At 44.9% G+C, this 21352-nt stretch overlaps 2 protein-coding genes across 16 annotated transcripts in view; one reads left to right on the top strand and one right to left on the bottom strand.

Moving 5' to 3' along the window:
* The window catches only part of CCDC158 (coiled-coil domain containing 158), a 126787-nt gene extending 123418 nt beyond the window's left edge, over nt 1-3369 (top strand). For 12 of the 14 annotated variants that reach the window (XM_077882562.1, XM_077882557.1, XM_077882561.1 and 9 more), the window contains 2 exons: nt 751-850; nt 3161-3369. In XM_077882562.1, the coding sequence (XP_077738688.1) occupies nt 751-850; nt 3161-3281 (221 nt within the window). In that variant the 3' untranslated portion in view covers nt 3282-3369. Of the gene's footprint in view, nt 1-742; nt 851-3160 lie in introns of all 14 variants that reach the window. The other 2 variants (XM_077882566.1, XM_077882568.1) reach the window with 2 other exon arrangements.
* Nucleotides 3370-7541: 4172 nt separating this feature from the next.
* On the bottom strand, nt 7542-10308 carry STBD1 (starch binding domain 1). Of its 2 annotated transcripts, XM_077882574.1 has the most exons (3): nt 10107-10308; nt 8395-8574; nt 7542-8277 (listed from the first exon to the last, which is right to left on the bottom strand). In XM_077882574.1, exons 1-3 carry the CDS (start codon nt 10291-10293, stop codon nt 7715-7717), a joined length of 930 nt encoding a protein of 309 aa, XP_077738700.1. In that variant the 5' UTR covers nt 10294-10308; the 3' UTR covers nt 7542-7714. The 2 variants fall into 2 exon arrangements, with proteins under 2 accessions (XP_077738700.1, XP_077738699.1); XM_077882573.1 differs by having other exon boundaries at nt 7542-8574.
* Nucleotides 10309-21352: the final 11044 nt, after the last annotated feature.

The raw sequence follows: 21352 nt of genomic DNA, 5'->3' as shown, positions 1-21352 counted from the left end.
TGTGGGATTCGATCCCGGGTCTCCAGGATCGCGCCCTGGGCCAAAGGCAGGCGCCAAACCACTGCGCCACCCAGGGATCCCCTGAAAAGGCTTTTTTAATGGGAAAATGAGCCACCAAAAAATATTTTCAAGATTATACAGCAAGGCAGGGACTAGGATCAAAATTAAAACTTCAAGATTGCCAATCAGTCTTTTTAGGGATTGGCAAAACAGCATGCTTATTAGAGTTTAGCTTATATCCTTCTAGCCCCTCTTGACTTGCTACTGCTGCACTTATTCTAGGTTCACTGCAGCCATGTCAGCATCTGTACCCTTTCCCACCAAAGAACACTGTCCTCATTCAGGTGACAGCCATGACATGGGTACTTGGTCTCACACACATTCAAAATTGTTGGCAGTATCAGTATTAAATCTTGCTCTTCCAAATCCTAAGTTAATGGAGCTACTCAGGTTTGGTATGAAAAGCTGTCACTTATAATGCAGAATGTATCATTACATTTAAAGTACTCCTCTCACTCATCCCATTTAATGCAATGTAGTTAAATAATAACAAATCAGATTGGTTTGAAACAATCAAATACACTAGTATTGCAATATTTAGATAAAACACTTTTTATTTTTAAATAGTGTTTTAAAGTTTCCATTATTCTAGAGGAAAGGTTGTTTAACCTGTCATTGGAAGATTTCTAAAAAGAAATACTGAACAGACTTTTAATATCACATCTAAGCAATTTTCTAATAGCTTCACAGTCTCAGCCAATAGAAACAACAGGAAAAACATGCAGAAAGCTTCAGAACAGACTGGAAAGCTTGCAAACTCTGGTAGAAGATTTACAGATGAAGAACCAAGGTACCGTGTACATTTCAGAGAGATCTTCCTTGCTCAAAAGAATACTCACCTTCCCTTCAGGTTAAGCCTTCTATCTATAACTGGCTGAGGAGGATATTGAATATGCAATTCAGAAGCCTCAGTCAAAATATGAAGATTTTACCCATGACTAACCCCTGGATTGGTGTACAACCCTGGGGAGGTCACTTAAGCCCCGCTCTATTCTGTCATCTAATAAGGGTGATAATACTGCTGAGCAATCCTCAGGACACGTTTTGAGCAGTTTTTCACATGAGACTTCCCCACACACACTCTTTCTCATCTCCATTAGGTCTGTACACAAGCCTTTGTATGACAGGATAACATTGCAGTTGATAGCTAGAAAAAAATAAATTTGTTTCACTTTACGCGGGAGTTGAATTAGCATAGACCAGAAGAGACTGTGCCACCCAATGAATCCCTAAATAAAAAGTTAAACTACTTTTAAATGTACTAAAGCTGTTTGAATGAAAACTGTCGTACTCTGCAGATGGTGGGCAACTTGTGGGGCATAAGTTCTAAGTGGATGTTCCCATGGTTGTGGGAGGTTATGGATATGTTCCAAGGATTTGGAAGGGCTATCGTGTTTTGTGCTTTTCTGGTATGAATCCATGAATCCAGAAGCCTTTGTCAGAAGTAATTTTGAAAAAAAAAAAAAAAAGTAATTTTGGAGTATACTTGTTATTCTTAGCCTATTGTTCCATCTCTAGGAAATATAAGTTGCTAGATGAAGGGTATAAATACTTTTCTAAGAACAATTCCTTCTAAAGTAAGTTTAACCCTTATTAGTAATAATAGTAGCTATTGGTATTTACTGAGCAATTACCAGCTACGCACCAGGCCCTGTACTCAGTGCTTGACTTATGTTTTCTCTATGTGAGCCTCATAACAATACTGGGAGGTGGGTGCTAATATCAGGTCATTCGAAAATGAGGAAACTGAAGATCACATCACAATCAATAAGTTGTAAGTCACACAATGAGTATTAGAGGTGCTACTGCTGACTTGAAAGCCCACATTTTTTAATCTGCTAAGGCTATACCAAATTGTTATTAGGGAAAACTCCACATCCCTTCTGATAATTCCGGATCCCTGTGTATATAAACATCAAGAAAAACATTTGATTTTAAGTTTATTGTGAATTTTTTAAAAGATGCACACGCCTTTTATTGGCCCCATTTTTATTCACACTTTGGCTTCTATTTCTGAGTATATGTCTGTGTATATACTCAGTATAATAATGCAATAATACAAATGGGAGATACGTTGTATTTGTTTAAAAAATAAAAAGACCTTTTTATTTGATGCATTGTCTGGATGGAATGTCTCTTGGAAATTATGAAACAGATTTAGAGAGAATTTTGGGAGCATTTATCAAGATTTAAATTGTACATATGCTTTGACTCAGAAATTTCACTTACAGCAATTAGTTCAAGAAAAAATTGTACACACAAAAGCCTGTTTACAAATAGCATTGTTTATAAATGAGAATAAGAAAACTTTTTCTACTTAAGTGTAGTTGACAATGTTAACATTAGTTTCAGGTGTAGCTCATAGTGATTCAAGTTCTCTATACTTTCTGCTGTGTTCACAAGTGTAGCTACCACCTGTCACCCACCACACAACACTATTAAAATACTATTAACTATACTCCCTATGCTGTACCTTTCATCCCCGTGACTTATTTTTCAATAATCAGAAGCCTAAGAAATCAACTTTTTAAAATGTTATTTACTAACATGTTGGTACATCCATATAATGGAATCCTGTGCAGTCAGAACAAAACATGAGCTAAACTGGAAAAATATTGACATTTTTTAAGTGAATAAAGCAAACTACAGAACAATTTATGCCACATATTTCCACGTGTGCAAAAAAAAGTGTGTGTATGTGTGTGTGCGCTCATGCGTGCATGTACATGAAGATATTCACCAAACTGTTTTAAGTGATGCCCCCTGAGGGGAGTTCAGCAGATTGAGGGAGCAGAGACAGACACTGACCTTCACCTTCATCTCTCTTTGTACCCTTCTGAGGTGTTCAGATTATTTACAATTAGTATGTATTGCTTCTATAATAATTAGGTTCTTTAAAACAACCGAAAGAGTAAAGATTTACCCGTAGCTCTTTAACATCAGTCTTTTCAAAAATATGCCACTTTGAAAATTTTAAGAACTTCTGAGCTCAGAATATATCTATTCTCTAGTAGCAAGGTGACCTTTTAAGAAGCACATTATAGAATTGAAAGCCAGAGTAGATGTTGCTAATCTAACTTTGTTTTATCAACATTTTCAGCAATGTCTTCAATGATCAGGAATCAAGAAAAGAGGATACAGAAAGTGAAAGACCAGGAAAAAATGTTACTAAAATGATACATTGCTTGCTTATTCTTTACAGAGGGATGATGCCCAATTAATTGTGGTATTGCTTATAATTAGTGCCCTGTGTACTTTTTTCTTTTTATGTGAAAATTTAATAAAAGACACCCTGTCCTGTAAACTCTATTTCGAAATAAATTATTCTTGAATGCTCTTACAGTAAAACCTCAAAACCGTTGTAGCTAGATGTGAAAGTATGCCTACCTTATAAAGTATTAATTTGTGCTAACACCAATGTGCCGGAATAATTTATCATCTTTACTAGTGCTTAAGCAATACTTACTCTTTTCAACTTTAAAAACAAAAACAAACTTCACATGCAAGTAAAATATGTGGTATAATGCCCAGAAGGACAAACTCCAGCTTGCTAACAGGGATTCCTTTTGTGATCCTGAACTCATCATTCCATTGGTATCAATGCATGTCATCAGATAACAGAACACTCGGGTCCCTAATCAAAACTTCTAGAAAGGTTTCTCTTTTATGTATTAATAACTATAAGGAAAGAAAGGGAAAAAATGTATTCTTCTTCAGCCAGTGGGTAACTTCTAGATTGAATGGATTCAGTCTGCCTTAATGAGGTTTTCTTATTAGGGGGGTTTTGTATGTGGAGTGCTTTCTAACACCAATAACTTAATTGTGGACACCAGCTAGGTGTCCTAAGAGTCATTTCAGTGCTAGCACTCCCCGGAGCTAGCATCAGATTCTACAGGTTTAAGAGTTCAGTCACACAAGACTGCACCCCACCTCAGGTGCAATTGCAAGTCCTGGGCCACATGTGTGTGACCGGCTATAAATTGGACTTCCCCACAACTCCCTCCTCAGTTTCACTACTTGCTAGAACAGATCACAGAACTCAGGAAAGTGCTTTATCTACTATTACTGGTTTATTTTCAAGGCAACGACTCAGGAACAGCAAAATGTAAGAGATGCACAGGGCAAAGGAGGACATTCTGGTACATGAAGAGTTCATGCCCTCTCAGGGCATGACACCCTCCCAGGACCCAGACATGTTTGCCAACTGGAAGCTCAGCAGATCTTCGAGAGTGTTTGTAGAGCTTAATCTGCTGCCCCCCTCCCCTTCTGAGGCCGGGGGGGGGGGGGGGGGGGGGGGGGGGGGGAGTGGGAGTGGGGGGCTGAAAGTTCCAGTCCTCTAATCACTCTTTCTGGCCTTCGTGCCAGAGACAACAGGACAATCCGGCAGAAGGGTAGCTGTCCAGAAAAGTCCACACTCCTGTTGCATGGTACAGATGCCACCGAGGAATGGCTGCTCAGCTAGAGGCTATTTCCCAGCCCCGGTGCCCCTCACGTTTACTGATCAGATCTCACTAAAGACTGTGGACAGAGCAGGACGTAGCACTTTCTGGCCAGACTCTTCAGTAAGCATCTGTGCATTTCCTCACAGTGAGGTCCTAGGGGATGACAGAGCCCCAGGACAGAAGCAGCCTGGGTGACAGTCTGCAGTGAGAACTGCCCTCCTGCCAGAAACCCCCACTGCTGATTATTTAGTGAGCAAGAAATAGGCTTCTGGTGCAGCCTTAACAGGTATGGTGTCTGTCTGTGATGGCAGCTGGTTCAGTCCTACCCAGCACAGAGAATACATTAAATCCTGTTTCTCCTAAATGGCAGTGTTAACACTCTAAGCATGTCCAATTTTACAACAACTCTTTAAAATACAAAGTTTAATATTATATGTATCTCAAACAATTGGTTTTACTGAAAGATTAATTTTTATTTCATCAGGTAATGATGAAATTGCTAGTGAAAGAATTCTAAAGATATTTTTACTATAAATTGTTTCACCTTTAATTTTACATAATAGAAATGCTTGGGCATTCTGTGAAGTAACAATAAATGCTCTCTGAAGACTTTACTGGTAGAATATAAAATTCATTATGAAGAATATTAAAAGTATATGTGAATTTAACATACAGGTGCCATGAGCCAAAAACTTTTTTTCTTTTAAGATTTTATTTATTTAAGAGAGAGAGAAGAACACAGAAGAAGAGAGAGAGGGAGAAGCAGACTCCCCACCCCCTTCCCCAGAGAGCCCCCTGTAGGGATCACTCCCAGGACCCTGAGCTCGTGACCCAAGTCAAAGGCAGATTCCCAAATAACTGAGCCACCCAAGTGCCCCAAACTGTCATGTTCTTGTAGGCACTTCCTAATACTATTTTCCATTGGGTTTATGCTCTTTTCAGCAAAGTCTGCCTGTGACCAGGATTAAACACTGTTTTGCCAGAAGATGTTATACTTATTACAAGTTGTTTTAACATATAAAAATTCATTTTCAAGTACAGGCATGCATAATATCCTTCCAAACAAAGGTAAAGTTTCTTTTTTCTTTTTCTTTTTTAAAGATTTTATTTCTTTATTTGACATAGAGCAAGAGAGAGAGAGAGCATGAGCAGGGGGCATAGGGCTCGATCCCAGGACCCTGAGATCATGACCTGAGCCGAAGGCGGACACTTAACTGACTGAGCCATCCAGGTGCCCCTATTTCTTTTTCTTTCAAGAATTCACAGGTCACCTGGGTGGCTTAGTCGGTTAGGTGTCTGCCACCGGCTCAGGTCTTGATCCCGGGGTCCTGGGATCAAGCCTCACATTGGGCTCCCTGCTTAGTGGGGGGGAGTCTGCGTCTCTATCAAATAAATAAAATCCTTTAAAATTTTTTTAATGTATTTCACACAGTGTGCATGAGCCTGGGGTGGGTTGGGGGGAGGCAAGTAGGGGCAGAAGGAGAGGGAGAAGCAGACTCTCCACTGAGCAGGGAGCCCAACACGGGGCTCCATACCAGGACCCTGGGATCATGACATGAGCCAAAGGCAGATGCTTAACCAACTGAGCCACACAAGCGCCCCCCAAAAGGTAAAGTTTATTTTTTTAAGAGATTTTATGTATTTATTCATGAGAGACACAGAGAGAGAGAGAGAGAGAGAGAGAGAGAGAGGCAGAGACACAGAGGGAGAAGCAGGCTCCATGCAGGGAGCCCGAGGTGGGACTCGATCCTGGGACTCCAGGATCACGCCCTGGGCTGAAGTCAGGTGCTAGACCGCTAGACCACTGAGCCACCCAGGGATTCCCCAAAAGGTAAAGTTTAAAAAGGAATTCTAAAATGTTTTCTCTAAAGAGAGGAGAAAAACGGACCCCTCTTGCCTCTTGATGTTTGCTTTTTTCCTATGTGTCTGTTATAATGGAGGAAAATATTGGTATTTTATTTTACGTCTAAGCTATTATGGTACTAAGGTTTAGATAAGTAATTCAAACATCAAATAAAGATATTAAAACTCACATTTTATTTGTTCAGTTATAATGAAGTTTAATTTCTTCTCAGAACAAAGTCGTACTTCTCTATCACTGTCCTGTTATAATTTTGTTACCCAAGATAGCTGTTGGTCTGAGAGGAGAGGGCAGGAGAATGATTGCTATCAGTCCCTCTGTCAGTCCAGACCCGTGAGAGAACAGGAGCCAGGGGAGAGATGGTCCTACAAAGGCCCTAGAGGGACATGAATGCTGCAGTCCCTCCCGGCAGTAGTAGGAGCATCACTCAGGCCACTCACTCAGCCCACACTGGAATCCCATTCCCATTCCCTCTCCTCTTGGCTCCTCCCAATGACCGACTCTAACTAGGCCCCTTGTTTCTGCACCAGTTTGCCATCATTAAGACAAAGACTTACTTGCTACCTTCAAACCATAACTAGCAGGTGAAATCAAGCAAAACAAAGTAAAACATCAGGAAGTCTTACAAGTTCATATCCTTGGTGATCACCTCTTGCGACCAGATATTTCTGATCACAGTTGCATATGGCATTATTTTTAAATAAAAAGTTGTGCATGGGGGCAGCCCTGGTGGCTCAGCAGTTTAGCGCCACCTTCAGCCCAGGGCCTGATCCTGGAGACCCGGGATCGAGTCCCACATCGGGCTCCCTGCATGGAGCCTGCTTCTCCCTCTGCCTGTGTCTCTGCCTCTCCCTCTCTCTCTCTCTCTCTCATGAATAAATAAAATCTTAAAAAAAAAAAAAAAAAAGTTGTGCATGTAGTAAGAGAGTTTCTCCAGTTGTACCAATAGGAAAGCAGCTCTTTTTGAATGAGACTTGTTTCACTCCCCGGGTTTAAGGATTACCCACCCAAAGGCTCAAGCTTGAACCCTGGGCAGCCAGTTGGTTTTGCTACGCCCAGGCCAGTCCACACCAGAAGCTTAGCCAAGTCATTCCCCAAGAGGACCAAGCCCTGAAGTAACCATGGATCAGCGAAAATCCACCCATCAACACCACAGGAAAAAAAAAGTCCACGCTCACTGGAAGCATCATCTACATTATATTTCTGCACGTCAGATGCAAGCCACTGGCAAATTTGAAACAACTCTGATGGCTAAATTTGGAGTTCTACTTTATTTAAAATTATTCAGTGTGCCCCACAAACTTAGCCTTTTCCAGATTCTACAACAGCTTCTCCACTACTTTGAAAACAATCAGGGAATCCCCCACCACTTTTGTACCACTTTATCCTCACGACCAGTCTCCAGGAACCTATTGCTACATTCTTCCCAGCGGGTAATCTCCCCATTTTCTACGACTACAAACTTCCATTCCACCACTGTATCTGCAGGCAGGGACACAGAACGACACCAGAACCCATCCTTGCTATACTGGAGTGGGAGGTAGGTACTCCACCTTCCAAGACTCTTGTGATCTCCAGTGATCGCAATACACTGCTTACCAGTGCTTGTGATATAATGGATCTGGAACCTGATGCTAACTTGCTGGGACCCCGAAACCACCGCTACTACCTTTTTCCGTTTCACATCCACTTCCTGACCTCTTGGTTCCATAAGAGTGCTTCTGCCACAGTCCATTTCCTGGTTTGGGCTTACCACTGGAGCCTCAAGGCTGCCACCCAAAGCAGCATCTCCCCAGGATGAGTGCCTGGACACCATTTCCCAGTCCTCATTGTCAGCCCGGTCCTGATTGCTCAGCTGTGCAAGGCTCACTTCCTTCGCTCTGTCAATGACCAGGTTGCTAGAATACAACTTTTCTGCAAAACAGGAAGCTACATTAGCAAGTGTCTCTTGTCCTTTCTGGAATCCCCATTCTCTTATAGCAGATTCAAGGCTTTCATTTCTTGAAACTTCAGAGTAACCCCGAGAGTTACCAGTCTCAGATGCAGCTAGAGATTCTGTGGCTGGAAACCCTCCAGAAGGAACATGCTCTCTTGAACTGTTGCAACCACTGTCTTTTCCAGAAGGACTCTGCAGTCTCCGTGCTGCTTCCTGCAAGTTACCATGGCCTTTGGTCTCTGAAACCAAACATCCATTGCTTTCTTGAAGATGCTCTAAAACAAAAGGAAAAATGTAATAGTGTTAGGCAGTTCTTGCGAGAAAAAAGGCTGGGAAAATAGATTTAGTTGTTGAAGACTTTATCATTAATCTATCTGCAGTTCACAAAATCCATCTCGATTCAAAGCAAGTACTTAATTACCCAGTTCAGACACTAACTGCACCAACAGTGTACTTTAAGAATATGCATGTGTATCCAGTAATAAAAGGCATATCCGGGAGCGTCAGTGTGCCCACCCAAGAGTGTAAATGAAGTGGCAAGTGTAGAAGCAGACTTGTGACCCTGTCGTGGTCCTCAATCCCCACAGTCCAGACCGTACTGGCATGCAGCCACATTGTTCTGCTTCTATCATCAAAAACTGTTGTTCCGGCAGAGATCCGCATGGCTACCCTACGGACCCTAAGAGTACACTTGCACTCCCAGGAACTGCATGCACGCTGGGGATCGGCTCTCACAGATGTGGGCAGACCCCCAGCAGCTGACACTGTGGGGGAATACAAGGAACAGCGGTGAGTCATTGTGCAAGAGTTGGGGGTGCTGGTGGGGGAAGAGGACTGGTTTCTCTTTGCCAACCCCATATGCGTTAGGAATATCTTCAACAAAAATAGGCTTTTTGCATCCCCACAGGGACTGTTCACTTTTTAAAAAAAAAATGTTCTCGCAGTTACACGATCCAAGCTCCCTAAAGGCTCGGTTTCCTTCTTGGACGCCTCACTCTCCGTCGGAATAGCTCCCTACAAGACCGAAATCTCCAAAGTCATACAATCAGCACGGATGGGGGGGGGCGGTCTGTGAGGGTTTGGCCTTGTTTAATTTTGTCTCTTTTTAATGGAGTCGTGAGACACGAACATTACCCTGAATTCCTCATCTTCCAACCTAAAACATGAGGCTGGCTTTCAGAAGAAGATACATGAGCTCCCTGCTCGTCCCACACCAGCTGTGGGGAAGGCACAGAGGCAGAGTCTCAGATGGCTCCACATGAACACTGACTCCACTAAAAATAAAGTTCCCAGATGTCGTTTTCACCAACGGGTCGGAGTCCAGGCGCGCCCTGGAGCCTGGGGCTTCTGCCAGCGGCCTTCCTCCCCTTACTCGCGGTCACGCAGTCGCCAACATGCACACACGTGAACCGGCTGTCAGTCCTGGTCGCTGGGGCTGGATGCCCTGTTAGGTGGGCCCGTTCCGGGGCTCTGCTCTGCGGCTCAGCCGAGGCCTCCGTGGCCGGGGTCCAGCCCGGGCCCTGCCTCCCGGGCGGCGGGAGGTGCCCACGGCCTGGGGTTCCCGGGCCCGGCCCTTCCGCGGGGCGCGGGGAGGGGCCGTGGGCCTTGGGGCTGGGGCGGGAGAGCTGAAGGGGGTCGCGGGACCCCTGAACCTGGGCGCAGCCGCCCGAGCGCCCCGAGCGCCCCGAGCGCCCCAGCGCAGGTGCGCATCCCCCTGGCGGGGCCGGCGGGGACCCCGCGGTTTCCGCCCCGCCCCGCGGCCCCGGAGCCCCGAGCCGGCGGGCCCTGCGGCCGTGGGGGGCAGTACCTGGCGAGGCGGCCGGCTCCCGCCCGGGCGGTCCGCAGCTCAGTCCCCCGCCGCCGCGCCGGGCGCCCCCCGGGGCCGCGTCCTGCCGCTCCGAGTCGCCCTCGGCCGCCGCGTCCCGCAGCAGCCAGACGAAGATCGCGCCGGCCAGGCCGCCCCCGACCAGCAGGGCGGACCACACGGCGCCCATGGCGGAGGCCAGGCGGCCGCTGCGGGGACCACGGCGCCCGGACGCGCCTCGGCCGCGGGCACAGCCGCCCCCGCCCCGCCCCGCCCCGCCCCGCGCTGCGTCCCGACCTCGCCGGGCCCCGGGCGCCTCCTCCCGCGGACTCTCCAGGGCGGGGCCGGGGCAGGGCGGGCACAGCCTCGGGAGCCCCGCCCGGGCGACGAGAGCATCCACGCACCAGGGCCGCTCGTCGCAGCCACGTCCAGTCCTGGCTCCTCCCTCGACCGCTCTGGGGTGTGCTGGCTGCAAACTGCGTGCGCTCCGGTCCGCACTGCGCACGGCAGGGACGAGCTCCCACGGGTGGGCTTTTTTTTTTAATTTTTATTTATTTATGATAGTCACAGAGAGAGGGAGAGGCAGAGACACAGGCAAAGGGAGGAGCAGGCTCCATGCACCGGGAGCCCGACGTGGGATTCGATCCCGGGTCTCCAGGATCGCGCCCTGGGCCAAAGGCAGGCGCCAAACCGCTGCGCCACCCAGGGATCCCGAGAAAGCTCTTCTTAATTTTTTTTTAATTTTTATTTATTTATGATAGTCACAGAGAGAGAGAGAGAGAGAGGTGCAGAGACACAGACAGAGGGAGAAGCAGGCTCCATGCACCGGGAGCCCGACGTGGGATTCGATCCCGCGTCTCCAGGATCGCGCCCTGGGCCAAAGGCAGGCGCCAAACCGCTGCGCCCCGCGGGGATCCCACGGATGGGTTTTCTCCTAAATCTCGCGGCCCTCTTTGTTAAGCGCTGCGGTGAAGTGCGAGCGTAACCAGACCCTCGCAAACCCAACAACCGCGCGAGAAAAGAACTTCCAGCTCGTCCTCCCCTCGCCCGCGTGTGCAGCTGGAGCCCTTCGCCCCACGCGCACGCGCTTCTGCACCAACTGCTGCGGCCCGCGGGCAATGCCGCCCGGGGGGACCGAACGGAGGGGCTCCCTCTGGCAAAGCAGATCGTTCAAAGGGGCCCCAGGTTCGGGCACACGGCAGCCCTGGCCCAGGTCCTGCAGGGCCGGGCCGTGCCTCCCCCCGGTCGGCCACGACGCCCGCAGAGGCTAAGGGACGGGGCGAGGCAAGGGGGGAAGGAGCCCGGGCCGGCTTCCGGGACGCTGGCAGCCGCCCAAGCCCAGCTCCCTGGAGTGTGACCTCCCACCTCCTCCCCAACCCCGCGGGGGCAGCCCCGGCAGCCCGACGACGACGTGGCAGCCACACCCTCCCCAGGAGCAGACCCCAGCAATGTCCAGTCGCCCTCGGCTACTGCTCTCCCCCTCACAGTAGGCAGGAAGGAGCCAGCTGCTGCTCTCTCTGCAAAATCCCACATTAAGAATCCTACTCCTCCGGGCGCCTGGGTGGCCCAGCGGTTGAGCATCTGCCTTGTCCCAGGGTGTGACCCCAGGGTCGTGGGATCGAGTCCCCTGTCGGCCTCGGCCTCCCTGCATGGAGCCTGCTTCTCCCTCTGCCTGTGTCTCTGCCTCTCTCTGTGTGTCTCTCATGAATAAGTAAGTGAAATCTTTTCAAAAAGAGAAAGAATTTACTTCTCTGCTCTAAGCGACCCCCTGGTCTGTCACCAGCCCCTCTCACTTGGATGACGGCCGGCTGCTGTCTCTGCTTCCGCCCTGGAGCCTCTGCAGGCTACTTGCCAAGCAGCAGTCGGGATGACTCCTTGAAACACCCTCAGAGCCTCTGCCCAGGACCCTCAATTGCTCCGTATCTCAGGACAAAAGGTCCGGTTAGTTCGCAACCTCCTAGGAGCTTCTCAGGTGTGACCTGAAGCCCGCCCTAATGTGGGGAGCACGGGGAGAAGCTGCAGACAGAGGCAAACCACTCCAGATTGGCAGGTGGCCGTTTTAATAGGCAGGCGGGGGGCTCAGGACGCCTCACTGGGCCCTGAAAGGTGAGCCGATGAGTCTGCAGATGTCCAGCCAGGTAACTAACCTTCCCTGCTCCCTCACCCTCTACAGCGGTTTGCACAAGGCTGTTCGCTCCCCGCCCCCCAGCCCTTCCCTGATAATCCCAATTTTAATTACAACCCCTTCCTCCCTAGACCCTTCTCTGCTTTATTTTTCTCTTGAGTGTTTAGGGCATCACTTCTAATACACTGTAGAATCCAGGGATTTGTTCTGGTTCATTTCTTTCCTTATCTTCAAATAAACTACGTGAAAGTAGATTTTATTGTCCTTTGTTCTCTGCTGAATTCAGAACATTCCCAGACTGGTCCCTCAAAAAGTACAGGTTGAGTGAATGGATTAAAAGCTCCAAGTATTACCAGTCAAGAGCTTAATGCCATCCTCTTCATATAGGTTCTATTTGCTTTTTTTTTTTTTTTTTTTTTTAGCACGATGTAGGTGCTATTTTTTTGTTAAGTAGGTTTCCTGTCTTAAACAAATTAGGAAGTCAATGATGAGCTTTTTAAAGACCTTTAAAAATATATTTTTAAAATATTTTATTTATTTACTCATGAGAGACACAGAAAGAGAGGCAAAGACATAGGCAGGCAGCTCTGCAGAGAGCCTGATGCAGGACTTAATCCCAGGACCCGGGAATCATGACCTGAGCTGAATGCAGATGCTCAACCATTGAGTCACCCAGGTGCCCTTAGACCTCTAAAATTTAAAACCACTAACAACAGCCATTCATTCATCTCAATTCAGGCAACTTTAAGATTAAAAAAAGAAAATCTTGAGATGAATTGAAAATACTAAAAAGTGATATCAAAGCTATATTTTTAAGAAAGTGAATGTCACTGTATAAAATAACATTTTTGGGACGCCTGGGTGGCTCAGTGGTTTAGTGCCTGTCTTCAGCCCAGGGCAGTGATCCTGGAGTCCTGGGATCGGGTCCCTCATCAGTCTCCCTGCATGGAGCCTGCTTCTCCCTCTGCCTGTGTCTCTGCCTCTCTCTCTCTCTCTCTGTGTGACTATCATAAATAAATAAAAATTAAAAAAAATATTAAAAAAATAAATAAATAAAAAATAAAAATAAATAATAAAATAAAATAACATTCTCATGGACTCTTACTAATTCATTCTTAAGTCATAAGACTATTATAGCTCTAATTGTTTAATGGTCAGAATTTTGTAGAAAATTTTAGAATTTATCTCCTTTTGTCAAAGTAAAACTTAATGTCATAGGATGTCCTTGAATTTTACAAACTCTAAAACAAGTAGAGTGATTTTACATATAGTATGAAAATTCTTGAACATTTTCTTTTTATTTCCTCACGGATAACTTTGTGAGCTGCTTCATTGGTCAAAGTTTCTTTATCAATTGTGCTCACAAATGAAACCTCAACGGATCTGTAAAATCAGAGAAAGCAAGCCCCACTATCCATTTCTAATAACTAGAAGGCTCTTAGTAAAAGTTTATTGTCATCAATCGCTATTTATTAAAAATATAACCAGTAAATGATGTAGTTCTTTCCACCCATCAGAATTCTTTCTATCTTGCATCATATTTCTCATGCAACATTTTTTTTTTAATTTTTATTTATTTATGATAGTCACAGAGAGAGAGAGAGAGAGAGGCATAGACTCAGGCAGAGGGAGAAGCAGGCTCCATGCACCAGGAGCCCAATGTGGGATTCGATCCCGGGTCTCCAGGATCGCGCCCTGGGCCAAAGGCAGGCGCCAAACCGCTGCGCCACCCAGGGATCCCCTCATGCAACATTTTAAAAGAACATTATTTGTCTTTCCTTTTGGCTTTTCTAAACTTAAATGTTGACTCATTGATTTCTGTGTTGCTGCTTTAAAAAAAAATAAAGGCAGTACTCCACTCACTGCCATATTTCTTAGAAGTCTTTGGCTACATATTCTAAAAACATGTTTTCCACAGTAACTGTACCATGTTTATCACGATACAGTTGCAAACATTGTTGCTTTTATATAGAAGTCCTTTGAGCCTAGGAAGACAGAAACAGAAGAGAAAGGCAGATTCAGTAGAAACAGGGGAGGAAGATGATGCATTCTCCCGGGATGGGTTAAATTTGAGGCAATAGCAGGAAGCTGAAACTGGGGGCATGTAGTTTAATGAGATATTGGAAATTCCTCACAGAGAGGTAGCAGTAATGTTACAAAAGAAAAAAATGAGCTTCAGCCATTGGCATAATTTCAAGAAGATTGGAAAGCTGCATCCCTATTGCCACTTATGTTGCTATTATATCTTTATGTTATATTTTAGGGGCCATAATGTAGTGCCCACTTTCTAATTGATTACTATTCTATTAGGAAGAGTATAAATAGATATAGATATGGATGGGTATTTTAAGTTTATATATTAAGTATACTTATATATTTTAAGTATATATATGTATATGAGATGTATATATGACATATATAAAAATTTAAAATATCCAATATACATATTAGGGAGTCAATGATGGACTTTTAAAGACCATTTACATTTATTCATACTTATATGTAATATGTTAGTATTATTATCTATACATATGTGTATACTTTTATGTAACATATTTTTTTCTTTAACTTCATGCAAGAAAAGATTCCTCCCTCCTTGTGTGGAAGGATGAAGACAGAACAATTAAAACCTTTGTTTGCAGGGCTGGAGGATTAAAGAGGATGGGAAGGAAGAGTTAGGGAAGAGAAAACAGGGAGACTTGTTTCCAAAGTCAGTGCAAGAAGGTGGTGGGAAGGGGAGAGAGGGGTGTCACTCAGCAGAATTTAAGAGGATAGAGGATTAAAAGAGAAGTGATTGGATTTGACATATAGGAGGTCATCGACTTTACTGAATTTGTGAGGGTAAGCATCCAATTTTGGAAGGCTGAGGTGTAAATGTGGTGAAGGCTATGAAGTCAACACTGAGTTAGCCCTCTCTCCAGAAATTCGGAGCTGGGACGTCTGGATGGCTCAGCCATTGAGCATCTGCCTTTGGCTTAAGGCATGATCTTGGGGTCCTGGGATCGAGTCCCACATCGGGCTCCCTGCATGGAGGCTGCTTCTCCTTCAGCCGATGTCTCTGCCTCTCTCTCTGTGTCTCTCATGAATAAACAAATAAAATCTTTTTTTTTTTTTTTTTTTTTAAGAAATTTGGAGGCTAAGGGTGGGAAAGAAATAGAAGTATCCTTTAAGAATAGAACAAGGTCCAAAGGAATTTCTTTCAGACCAAGGAAGACCTACCCAGGCGTGTTTGTAAGGAGGAAAGAGCCAGCGAAGTCTGAAAATTAATAAAAGGAAAACCTCCTTTAAAATGGAGTTGGGAAGACAGAAGGGAGAGCTCCATCTGTGATCAACTAGTGCACCAGCCCACCAGGAGGAAGAAATGTTTCTCTCTCCCAGCAACAGGCCAGCCAATGAGAGACTGTCACAACTCAGCCAATGAGAAGCCATTATACTTCCATCTCCCGGTTTACTCCAATGGACTTTTTGTTAATAGTCCTCCCAACTTGCCCCTTTCCTCTATAAAGGGGTGTTCCTTTCCTTTGTTCTTCAGATTAGTCTCTGGTTTTGCTACCCATTGATTGTCTTGCATTCACGTTGCAATTCTCTCCTAGTCCCGAATAAGCCCATTTTGCTGGTAAAGTAACTGGCAGTGTTAGTTTTAAGATTAATAAGATCACACCTGAAGATGTGAGAAGAAGAAATAGTTTATGGGAATTCAATAAGGAAAGAGGAGGCAGTGGCTCCAGAACTCCCAGGCAAGGGTTGGCCTCCGATGAATGAAGGAGAGGAGACAAGCATGCATAGAGGAAAGAAGGAACATAAGAAACACTTTGAGGTACCAAAGGGGCAGGGAGGGATGTTATCAGCTGAGTGAGGAAAAGGAGGTCCAGCTGAGGTTTGAGGGAAAACAAACGAAATCACCACTGGGAGAAGAGATCCACCTAGCAGGAGATCTGTCCTTCCTGCATTACATGGATTCTTCCGTCCTGGGCTTCTGCTTTGCTCCCTTCCCTGACATTCCAGTATCCTTGCCCCCACTCAGATCCCACCTAACTGGCCAGAGGACCACAACCACTTCCCAGTTCCTGTCAGCATCTCCCTCCCTTCTGGCCGTGATCCACTCTGACTTAATCCTGCTAAACTACAGCTCTCCAGAGGGCAACTCTTTGGTGTACCAGATTAAATTCAACCCCATGTTAGCCTCCAAGGTCACTATGATACAGCCCGAAGGACCAGTCCAGGCCATTCCCTTACCATTGATCTGCACTCCAGCCAAATTGGGACTCTCCTGCTGAAACCTTCACTCCTTGGTCTAGAGACTTCCTAAAAGCCACTTACCTCCATGAAACTTTACCCCAGTCCACAGTCCCATTCCCCAGCCCTCAGCTCTCAAACTAATAATGTCATCAGACTTCAAAGAATTACATATTTTAATTTAGAACAAAACATGAGATTTTCTGTGATGGTATAGTTATTTTTGTATTCTATCTCATCCCCTATTAGATCATAAATTCCAAGGGCCAAAGTTTGCTTATTCTTTGAATTTCCTGGAATGCAAAGTCTGTTATCTAATAGGCCTTTTTATTGTCTTTTTTCATTGAATACCTACTGGTACTAGGCTAACTGCTTTATAAGGTTTATCTCATGCCCCAATTGGAGTAAGCTGCCCAAGGTCACACAGCTGATGAGTGACTGAGCTGGGATTTGAACCCAGTATTCTGACCTCCCAGGACCCATGCTCCGAAACTCCAGCTACACTGAATCTGAACAGCCGGCTATTAAACCGTGTCCAAATTTCAAAGCATAAATTTTAGACGTGAGTGTGCAAATGTGGATGTGTGACATCAGGGAATGCCTCTGGGTGGTATTCCAACATTTGCGATGAATTTCAGCCTTATTCTTAATTTGTAATTGCTCTCTCTGCAAGCCCTCACCTCCTTAGAGAAATGTACTCACCAGCAGCACCTGTCCCCTGCTGTCAAGCCCTTGGCTCCTGCTCCTCCACAGAATATTAACCACAAGTCAAACCTTTCTGCAAAGCAGTCACATTGGAGCTGCCCAGGTTCAGATTTCACAGGGACATTTTCTCACTGCAAATGTTTGCAAACCTCTGACTCATCTTAGTTCCAGAATAGACTCAATGCTGAGATCTCTTCTTATGCTAAGGGGTGAAGGCTTTAGAAAAGAGGGAAATCTGTTGGGGAATTGAGCTCACTGTATAAAAAGAAAGTTACATTACTACTTTACACCATTACCACTACAATGGCAGACTCTAGAAGGAATAAAGCACTACTTGTAAATGGTAAAACTACCACAAAACTGCAAAACCACTAAAAGCTAATAAAACAAGATCTGGGAGACTATCACTGTGATATTGCAGAATATAGGAGGCCAAAATATTTCTTGACCTTATCAAAATGAGGTTAATCACTGAAGGAGGCCACAGACAAAGTTAGCAGACAGATCCAGATAGGGAGATTTTTATGTTATTAAAACTGACAAGGGATTAATATGTAGACCTATAATGAACTCTGACAAATGGCCAAAAATAAAAAAAAACATAAGTTCCAATGTAAAATGCATAGGGGATGCTTTTCCCTGGGCCCTAAAACAGTGCCTGGAACATATTACGCACTCACACTAATTTTTGGTTGAATAAATAAATGGCTAGCAAAAAAGGTGCAGAAATACTCAAATTCATTGGTAATCAGATGAATGCAGATAAAAGCAATGACATACCATTTTACATCCAAATATTTGAAGATGTGATGTTGCCGATGAGAGTAAATAAGCAGAAACAATCTGGAGAACAATCTGAAAGAATTTTGTGAAGCTTAAGGATGCGTATACTTCATGACCCAGTAGTCTCACTCCTGAACATGTTTGGCCGAGGGAAAATTTTGCATAAGACTGTAAGGAGAAACACAGTGTTACCTGAGACAACAGTAAGCTGAAGGCCACCTAGCTGCCCATTATGGGGAAATAACTAAGTAAAACATGGTGGATGCCTATGAAATACTATGCAGTAGTTAGACCAATGAACTAGACCTACACATTGCAACAGAATTAAATCTTAAATACATGAAGGTGACAAAAGGTGAGAAACAATAAGATTTCAAGTACAATAACATTTATGGAAGTTGAAAATACATGCAACACTACAGAGTTTCAAAAACACATCATATTTAAGGTCAATTATTTAAACAGATTAAAGAGAGTGACTTTGGTAGGCAAAAGGATAGGACATTGGAATAAAAGAGGAACGAATACATACGTAACCAGAGAAAGACCTTACACAGATATGTGAGGACAATAGCTCTGAACTAGGGCTTCTCAAACTTAAATCTGCTAAATGCAGCTTCTTATTCAGAAGATGTGGGGTAATGCCTGAGGCTCTGCTTTTCTATTAAGCTTAAATTGATACTGACCCTGCAGCTTAATAGACTTTAAGTAGCAAGGAGACTAAGGAGTAAGGTTGGCTGAGATCTAGAAGGTTTGTTTGATTGTTTGTTTGTGAGAGCGAGAGCGAGAAAGAGCATGTGTGCAAGGGCTGGAGGGAGGAGGGAAGACCAGAGAGAGAACCTTAAGCATACTCCACACCCAGCGCTGACTCTGACCCTGAGACCCTGAGATCATGACCTGAGCCAAATCCAAGAGTTGGACACTTAACCAACTGAGCCACCCAGGAGCCCCAAGATCTGGAAGGATTAAAGAGGAAGAGAAGGAAGAAGGGGATCAGGAAGGGAGAAACCAATCATTTAGGAACGGTGTTGGGGACATCTAATGCAGGGGGACTGTCTAGAACACACAAAAGGGAAGAGGTAGTGGCCATGATCTCTGCTCTTTGCAATCAGTCATGCCAAGCTATGCCTCACACCCAACTCTTCACCAAGTGGAAAGAGGAGACTCCCATTTCCACTAGATGCAAACTGTTACTGAAGAGAATATAGGCCAAAATTCTTTTTTTTTTAAAGATTATTTATTTATTTACTCATAGAGATGCAGAGAGAGAGGCAGAGACACAGGCAGAGGGAGAAGCAGGCTCCATGCAGAGAGCCCGACGTGGGACTCGACTCCATCTAGGGTCTCCAGGATCACGCCCTGGGCTGCTGGCGGCGCTAAACCGCTGAGCCACTGGGGCTGCCCTAGGCCAAGATTCTTCAGAGAGGTCTTCCCCAACCTCCCTGTTCAAAGCCATGCCCTCCCACTACGACAGTGGGCCTGCTGCCTGTTATTCTCCATCTCGCCCATTATTGATCACAGTGTATCGTGCATCACTCACCATATTATCTTCTTTGGTTACTCCTTTATGATGTGTTTCCCTCACTGGAGTATAAGTTCATGAGGGTGGGGAATTTATAGGTTTTTCCCTGTGTTCTATAGAGTGTTTTGAGTTCTACATAGTAAGGGCTTTAACTATGTATTTTTTGAATGAATGAATGAATGAATATCAGGATTGGTGAAGCACTAGAATATATTACCAAGTATTGGAGGTAAATGTTCAGAAAAAAAAAAATATTTTTTTTTATAGAATTGACCATTACAGGGTGCTCAGTCATTAAGAATCTACGTCTGGCTCAGATCATGATCTCCAAGTCCTGGGATTGAGCCTTGTGTGAGGCTCCCACTCAGTGGGGAGCCTGCTTCTCCCCCTCCCTCTGCCCCTCCCCCTACTTGTGCACTCGCTCTCTCTCAAATAAATAAATAAAATGCTTAAAAACATAATTGACCTTGATGCTTGAGAGAGAGTGAGGTAGGTTAGAAAAGAACCATAATGGGGGCAAAATCTGGGGGTAACCATTTTCTTCTGTTTCTTCTGTCTCTTTTCAGTATTACCTTTTTTTAAAAAGATTTATTTATTTTTATTTATTTATGATAGACATAGAGAGAAAGAGAGAGGCAGAGACACAGGCAAAGGGAGAAGCAGGCTCCATGCCAGGAGCCCGACGTGGAACTCGATCCCAGGACTCCAGGATTGCGCCCTGGGCCAAAGGCAGGCACTGAACCATTGAGCCACCCAGGGATCCCCTACCTTTTTTTTTTTTAGATTTTATTTATCTATTCATGAGAGACACAGAGAGGGAGAGGCAGAGACAGAGGCAGAGGGAGAAGCAGGCTCCCTGTGGGAAGCCAGAGCAGGACTTGATCCCAGGACCCTGGGACCATGACCTGAGCCTCCCAGGTGCCCCTCAGTATCACTTTTAACTACTTCCTGGTCCCACTCACCTACCCAACCATGGCACTGTAAGTATTGTTGTCTGTACCATGTATGAACTAGAAAGTTGATGTGTCACCAATACTTCAGAATTTGCTTGATAATTTAAGGAAATCTAGAGGAAGAACAAACTGGGAGAATGGACTTCTAATGGAAGAATTTCAAACCCTGGGCATGTGCCTAGGAAAGGAGTTGAAGAAAGCAGGACTCTCCCAGCTCCCCACACCAGATGTGCAGGACTGCCCTTCTGCTAACAGAGGAAGGAGAGCCTATGCGTGCAACACTGCTCATGCCACAGCAGAAACACAGGCTAAGTTACAAAGAAATACAACAGAACAAAATAATTTCTTAAATGGTAAAGGTCGCCAGCAATAAGAGAAACACAAATTAAAACAATATACTAATTTTTGTCTATGAAATTGGCAAAGATTATTTTTTTTAAAGATTATTTATTTATTTATGATAGAGAGAGAGAGAGAGAGAGAGAGGCTGAGACACAGGAGGAGGGAGAAGCAGGTTCCATGCCGGGAGCCCCACGTGGGACTCCATCCTGGGATTCCAGGATCACGCCCGGGGCCAAAAGCAGGTGCCAAACCGCTGAGCCACCCAGGGATCCTCCGGCAAAGATTATTATTTTTTTAAGACAAAACTCAGTGCTGGCAAATATGCTGAGGAAAAGGCGCCCATATTCAACTTGTGAAAGGAGGAAAGATATAAACTTTTGGGAGGGCAATTTGGCACTATATATCCAAAGCCTTAAAAAAAAAAAAAAAAAAAAGAATAAATAAGCAACTGTGTGTGTGTGTGTGTGTGTGTGTGTGCACATGACCCTGCAAATTAACACAGCACTTCAATTGGGGGGATTTTGAGTGCCCAGAGGCCAGAGATGCTGCAGACCATCCTACAATGCATAGGACAGCCCCTCAC

Source organism: Canis aureus, chromosome 33 (genome assembly GCF_053574225.1).
Source record: "Canis aureus isolate CA01 chromosome 33, VMU_Caureus_v.1.0, whole genome shotgun sequence".
In the NCBI taxonomy this organism is placed as follows: Eukaryota; Metazoa; Chordata; class Mammalia; order Carnivora; family Canidae; genus Canis; species Canis aureus.
The sequence above is the reverse complement of the archived record's forward strand: the minus strand, read 5'-3'. Positions and strand labels throughout refer to the sequence as shown.

Excerpts from the sequence above, each read along its gene's own strand:
- STBD1 (XM_077882573.1), bottom strand. The coding sequence starts at position 10,293 with ATGGGCGCCGTGTGGTCCGCCCTGCTGGTCGGGGGCGGCCTGGCCGGC. Across the intron at positions 8,575-10,106 it reads GGAGCCGGCCGCCTCGCCAG|AGCATCTTCAAGAAAGCAAT; the intron begins GTACTGCCCCCC and ends CTTTTGTTTTAG.